We start from the raw sequence: 7,113 nt of genomic DNA, 5'->3' as shown, positions 1-7,113 counted from the left end.
AGAGAACTGCTTGAGCCCAAGAGTTTGAGGTTGCTGTGAGCCAAGCTATGATGCTATGGTAATCTAGCCAGGGTGACAAAGTGAGACTGTATCTCAAACAAACAAACCAAAAAAAAAAAATAATAAGTTGATAAATGATGTAATGAATAAAGAGCATCCATTTTTAAATAAAAGAAGTGTTTTCTTTGTAAAAAAGAGCAAAAATAAGTTGCATGTGTAGAAGACGTATTTGGGATCTGCCCAGCTTAAAAGGCAAGGCTTCCCCCTGTTTTCTGAGTACTGAGCCCCGACATACAGGGCTGAGCCTCAGGAACTCTGCTTGCACCATGTGTTCCTGCCCCCCTCCTGGCCACAGTGATGGGACCAAGTGGGGCCATCAGAGGCTTTCTTCAGAGAGGGTTTCTTCAGGCATTTTGGAGACAGGACAAAGCAAGTCTATTTGGTCTGTTCCTTGAACAAAGGTGCCGTGGACTTGGTAGCTCTGGGATGATGTCTTTCTCCAGGTAGACAGAAAAGCATCACATTCTTATCTGGAGAGAGAGAAAGAGAGAGAGAGAAAAGAAACTGTGAATCTATGTTCAGGGAGAAGAGGATTCCATGGATGGGAGGGTGGGAGGCTGAGAGAGACAGACATCCACTCCTGCCTTGGGTTGTGAATTACAAAACTGGGCACAGATTATTTTCCTCTCAGCAAGAAGTGGAGTCATCAGTTTCCCCACTCCTTGAATCTAGCTGGGCCATGTGACTTGCTTTGGCCAATGGAATGTGGAGGAAGTGATGGTGCAATCCTGAGCTTGGGCCTTAAGGGGCCTTGCAGCTTCTGCTCCGGCTTGGAGATCCTGCCTCTGCCACATGAGCAAGCTTGGGTTACCCTGCTGGAGGATTAGAGATGACACGGAGGGGAGGCCCTCTCTGATGGGGCTGCTGGTTTGCTCTCTGTCTCCACGTAGAGACAGCTTTGTGCCTTGTGTGGGCTCAGTGGGCATCACCTGTGGACAGAGGTGAGGGGAGAGCAGGAGGTACCTTTTGGCTGTGGATGATGGTGAAGCCTACACCCCCAATCAAGGCCATGGCTCCTAGAATTCCAGCCACGAGGAGGCCAATGGCAGACCCTCCTGACAGGGAGAGACTGGGGTCTGGCTCGATGGGCTCAGCCTCTGTGGGATCCACGGTGGCTTCTGGAGACCAAATAGGGGTAAGATTGGCACAAATCCCTCTCCTTCCCTCCCTCTGCACACTCCCCCGCCCCCCCTTCCACCATTCCACCTACTGAGTGTCCCTTCAGCCCATCCCCTCCTCTCCACCCCCAGCTCTCCTCCATGCCATCCCGCCCCAGTCCAGCCCATACCCATCTACCACCACATGGAAGCCAGAAGGAGCTCTCAAAAGCTCACACTTGACCCTGCTGAGAATCCTGCTATGGCTCCCAGCATCCTGAGGCAGAAGCTGATCCCTCACTTTAGCCTTCAAGATCCTGCCACCTGGCCAGCCTCGCCTCTCCCACTCCCCTGCCGTTACAGCCCAGCCCCTCTGAACTCCACTTGGAGCTCCCTCCCCCTGGACCCTGGCCAGGGAAATAAGGCAGTTCTCTCGAACCTGGCCTGGCTGAGCTTTCCCTCGCCCCGCCCCTGCCATGCCTATCCAGTTCCTGCCTTGGTTTACTTGTTCCTTGCTCCCCTAAATGCCCCACACACACACTGGCCAGCTCCTGTAGATTCTTCTAGGTCACTCCAAGCCATCTGTCCCCCATGAATAAAATGCTAAAAACAATGTTCATGGGCCATAACTGTGGCTCAGTGAGTAGGGTGCCGGCCCCATATACCAAGGGTGGTGGTTTCAAATCTGGCCCTGGCCAAACTGCAACAACAAAAAAAATAGCTGGGTGTTGTGGCGGGCGCCTGTAGTCCCAGCTACTTGGGAGGCTGAGGCAGGAGAATCGCCTAAGCCCAGGAGTTGGAGGTTGCTGTGAGCTGTGATGCCACAGCACTCTACCAAGGGAGATAAAGTGAGACTCTGTCTCAAAAAAAAAAAAAACCACACAAACAAAAAAAACAATATTCATGATAATGGCTGCTCTTCAATGCGGCTGCTCTCTGACAGGTGTTCTATTAGCCTCACTCCCCTATTGCTTCTGTTCCTAACAACTCTTCAGAGGTAATTAGGATCACTTCCATCATACACAGGAGGAAACTGAGGCTTAGAGAGAGGAAATCACCTGCCCCAAGTTGCCCAGCCAGGAAGGCACAAGAGGAACTGAACCCAGTTTCAATCAGCTCCCAAACCACCTCTCTGATCCCAACAGCCTATTGTTCTTGCACGGCTGCCTGGGCCCCACTTGTACTACTGCCCACGCTAATAGCTACAAAATTAATGATACTAACAAGACCCTTAATTGTAACAATGGTACTAACTCACATTCACTGAGCACATGCCAGAGCTCAATAGTGCTAGGCCTTATTATTTGAAGCTGTTCACCTGCCTGGCTCATTGAGTGCTCCTAACTACACGGGGAGGTGGGCACTATTATTTTTCCAATGTTACGGATGAAGACATTAAGGCACAGAGAAGTCAAGGCACTGGTCCAAAGTCACACAGCCAGGAAGTGGTGGAGCTGGAATTGAAATTCCCAAGCCTGTGCTCTGAGCCCCTCCTTATGTCATGATCTGCATTTTTGGCATGGCATGTACTGAGGCTCAGAATGGCAAAAGGACTTCCCATGTTCACCCTGGGACCCAGGCCACCTGGTTCAGATCCTGAGTGGCTTTTAGTACAGTTAACCTCTTTGGTGGCAGCTTGTCATCTGAAAATGGGCTAATAATCCACAACCTGCCAGGTGGATGGAAGGATGGAATGACATTTTGGCTATCAAGGGTCTGAGGGGACTGCTTGTAGAAGGTGGCTTCACAGAATCGGGAAGGCTGCCTCAGGCCAGTGAGGGTGCACGGGCCTTGGGTGGGTGGGGGACTCACGTGGCAGTGAGACAGTCACGGGCTGGGAGGACAGCTGCTCCTTGCTGTTTGTAGCGGTGCACACGTAGGTGCCCAGCTGCTCCCAGGACAACCGCCGGATGAACAGCTTCTCTCCTGTCCCGCAAATCTTTCCATTGAGGGTCCAGGTCTGCACAGGCTCGGGGTTCATTGTTGTCACCCACTCTAGGATCACTGAGTAGTTGAGGTCACTCTGGATGATACCCTGAATAGTTTCTGGGAATGTCAGCAGCGGCACTGTCTTGAAGCTGTCTGCAATGACAGAAAGCGAGGCCAGGTGGGCAGAGGCCACGCAGAGAGGCTGGGCATTTCTCCTGCCCACCACAGAGGCATTCACTCATCCATTCGTTTGTCTTTTAATTCACTGAGGAATGTGTTTGGAGAGCCTGGTCTGGGCCCAGTGCTGCTCCAGGTGGTGTACGCAACAGAATTGTTGCTGGCCCACTCTGACCTCACCCCCTCACCACTCCCAACTGCCAGCACCTGTGTCCCATTCCCTGTGCCTGGGGGCTCTCAATGGCCCTCAGAGTTGGCTCTGCCCCAGAGGCAGCAGGGCAGAAGTGTGGGGAAAGAGCACAACAGGAGGAGAGGCTGGCGTTATAATAGCCCAGCTCCCTCGCTCTCGGGTGGGCTAGCTCTGAGGAGCTATTCCACACCAGGGCCCTGAGTTCCCTGTGAGACTGTGATCCAGCTGCCCACAGTGACAAATGGCTAGAGAACACAGCTTGCCTTCTCTGCCTCACTTCCCCACTCCCCAGGTCTCCGCACCTTCCAAATAACCTGCCTGTGAGTTCTCACTTCTGGATCTGCTTCTACGTGAACCAAGTCTGGGATACTGGGTCTTGGCTTTAAACAGATGCAGACAACTGAGTGGGGAGACAGCCACCAAACAGATGAAAGAATATACGGCAGTGGTGGTGAGAGCTTGAGGAAAACTGCAGAGGGCTACGGGCTTGGACCAGAGGTGGGGGAAACCCATGTTTGGTAAGATGGGTCAAGGGAGGCCTCTTTCAAGAGGTGACATCAGGGCAGAGACATGAAGAGGTGAGGAAGGAGCCATGTGGATTCCTGGGGAAAAAGCTTTCTAGGCAGAGAGAACAGCAAGTGTGAAGAGCCTGAGGTGGGTATGAGTCTAGGTGTGCACAGGGAGGGGGGCAAACGGGGTGGGGGGGTACACAGGCAATGATGCAGATGACACAGGCCCTCCTGGGCCAGGGGGAGGGCTCTGCCTTTGACTCTGAGTGAGTGGGGAGCCACGGGAGGCTGTGAGCAGAGGAAGGATATGAGCTGGCTTCGGTTTGAACAGGATTGCTCTGGCTAGCACGTGAGAAACTGGGTTTAAGGATGAAGTAGTGGACACTGGGAGCCCAGTAAGGAGGTGACCCAAGTGGTCCACAATTCTCATTCCACATTTTTCAAGTGAAAGGCTCTGAGGTCTGGAAGTCATTAAGGTCAGGCCTCCTGCTCAGAGTGGGACACACCTGGGATTTGATTCAGGCAGTCTGACATTGTAGTGTGTCCTGGGAACCTCCACTCAGAGCTGGTTTTGATTTCAGTGCAATGTAATAAGTGAAAAGATCTTTAGTACAACTAGAGAGGTCCCTGAAGGCTCCCTGGAGGAGGAGGTTCCTAAGCAAAGCCTTGAAGGGGGAGAAAGAGCCACCAGATGCAGAAACAAAAACCCGTGTAATAGCCACCTGGACTGGGCTCTTGCTATGAGCCAAGCACCATTCTAAGCACACGTATTACCTTGTGGCTTGTTATACTGCAAGTGAGACCCATGCGTGAGTGGTGAAATCATTTAGTAGGTAGGGATCAGCATTTAAACCATGACAGGAAATATTGCGGAAAACATCAGACTGCATTACTCATAGTAATAACTATGCTACTAGCAATAACAGTTATAACTTCATGCCCATTATTACTGGCAGTAACTGTTATTAGTATAATTGTTATTATTCCATATACAATGTGAGGTATGTTCTTTATGAAAACCATTAAATTTACTGATTTAACCCTCACAACAATTCTTTGAGGTGATTAGCATTATTATTATCCCTATTTTGATGAGAAAATAAAGGCTCAAAGAGATCAAGCCCCTGGAAACTAACAGAGCTAACACTTACATGCTCTGCACCAGGCACTGTTGTAGGCATTTGACACAATTGACTCACTTATCCTCTCAATAATCCTATGAGGTAGGTTCTTCTATGATCCCATTGCACAGATGAGGAAATTGAGGCACCAAGAAGGAAAGTCACTTTTGCAAGGACTCACGTGTGGCATAAGGATGCAATAAAGGGAGTTCTGGCTCCAGAGCCTGCACTAACAAAGGCTCCTGCTACTTCTCTCTTTGGAAAGTCACTTGGGCTAAGAATGGCACAGGCCAAGGTGTGGGGCAGGCCTTTAGAAGAGCAATGAGCTTAGGCTTTATTTGCCTAAGGTAAGGATTGAACTTGAGGCAGGTCATCCTCCTCAAACCAGGGAGAGAAGACCTACTGTTCTTACTGAAGACAGCCACCACCAAGATGTGTAAGTAGGCTCACAATCAACAAAAATCATTAGAAAGATCTAGGTGGACATTTTCTAGAATTAAAGTTAATTCTTTATATTGGTGACACAGAGGGGACTTACAGTAGCTCAGGTGCCCCCTTCTGATCGGTTGCAGTGAATTTCCTGTTTTTTAAGAAAATAACCCATTTTAAAGATTACATAAGGTGCAGGGCAGCACCCATAGTCCCATCTACTCAGGAGGCTGAGGTGGGAGGATCCCTTGAGTTCAGGCTGCAGCTCTCAATGTCAAACTTAGCAGGATGTCTCTTACTCTTCCAGTCCTTGCCCATGCTGTTCCCACTGCCTGGAACCCTCTTCCATACCATCTTTATCGGCTAACTTCTACCTTGCTTCATGTTATCATGTTAAACGTCAAGTCTACAGAGAAGCTTTTCTCTAATCCTATGGAATTATTCATCTGTTTTCCTTGATAGACTGGGAATCCAGTGGAAGAAACCAGCTTGGTATTGTGCACTGCTGAATGTCTCTCCCCTCCAGTAAGTACTCCCAGACCCTGGGAGGGAGGGAGGGCAGCTACTCTTTGGGTTCCCCAACCCCCCTATTGCTGCTCATTTTATGTCATCACTATCTGGGGATGGGTCTGTCCCCCCTCGTTAGACTGTGAGTGCAAGGAGGTGAGGGCAAGGCCAGTGCTGTCTTAGTCACTGTTGTGTACCCAGTACTGCCCAGCACAGGGTAGGTGCTGATGTTTTGTTGAATAAATGGATAGCAAAGTGTCCCTGACCACCTCAAGACTTCCTCCAAAGCCCCAGCTCTCCTAGCCCATATCACTGTTCCTAGGGAATGGACTCCTTTCCTCCATCCGCTATGCACCCACAGTGGAGTTAAGAGGCCACTTGGTGTGGCTGACTGTGTAGCTTATCTAGCTGATCCAGAAGCCAAAAGCATTGGGTTGGAAGAAACACTTGACTAAACCATTTGGGATTTAGAGGAACGGTGAGACCCCAAGAGCATCCTCAAATATCCACCTGTGGTAGGAAACTCTGGATGCCTCCCTCCCAACATCTCCTTTTCCCTTCTTCCTTTAGTCACAACCCCCAACATTTTAGCTAGGCATATGGTTGCCTGGGATAAAGACAACACTTCTAGCTTCTCTTGCAACTAAGTATGGCTGAGTAACTAGCTTCTAGTCATTGGCACATGAGCAACCTCTATGTTGGGCTCTCAGAGGAAGCCATTTTTATTCCTTCTCCCCTTTCTCTGTTATGTTGGTTAGAATGCAGATGTGATGGGCACCATCCCAGACCCATGGCTCACACCCTAGCAATCATAGAACAACTAGAAGCCTGGATCCCAGCACCGTGATGCCACCATATCATCCCTAAACTGTTTATGCCAGACTGTTATTTGAGAAAGAAATTAACCATCATCTTGCTTCAGACTCTATTAATAATTCTGGGTCTTTTTTTAGAGCATCAGAATCTGAATATAGCTAATATGATCTCTGTTAAGGACTGTATTGAGTCTCTTGAATTCATATGTTGAAGCCCTAACCCCTAGTAAGTTAGAATGTGACTATATTGGAGATAGGGACTTCAAAGAGGTGATCAGG

The 7,113-nt window shown here is 49.6% G+C and overlaps 1 protein-coding gene across 1 annotated transcript in view; it reads right to left on the bottom strand.

The window, feature by feature from the left end:
• Window positions 1-204: 204 nt before the first annotated feature.
• The window catches only part of IGSF23 (immunoglobulin superfamily member 23), a 16,328-nt gene continuing 9,419 nt past the window's right edge, over window positions 205-7,113 (bottom strand). Inside the window, exons 3-5 of the mRNA XM_012811148.1 lie at window positions 2,970-3,239; window positions 1,024-1,178; window positions 205-530 (exon numbers count right to left, since the gene is read on the bottom strand). Coding sequence (XP_012666602.1) covers window positions 519-530; window positions 1,024-1,178; window positions 2,970-3,239 — 437 coding nt within the window. The 3' untranslated portion in view covers window positions 205-518. The remainder of the gene's footprint in view (window positions 531-1,023; window positions 1,179-2,969; window positions 3,240-7,113) is intronic.

This window comes from Otolemur garnettii, unplaced genomic scaffold, assembly GCF_000181295.1.
Source record: "Otolemur garnettii isolate 467f Iridium unplaced genomic scaffold, OtoGar3 scaffold00152, whole genome shotgun sequence".
Lineage (NCBI taxonomy): Eukaryota > Metazoa > Chordata > Mammalia > Primates > Galagidae > Otolemur > Otolemur garnettii.
The sequence above is the reverse complement of the archived record's forward strand: the minus strand, read 5'-3'. Positions and strand labels throughout refer to the sequence as shown.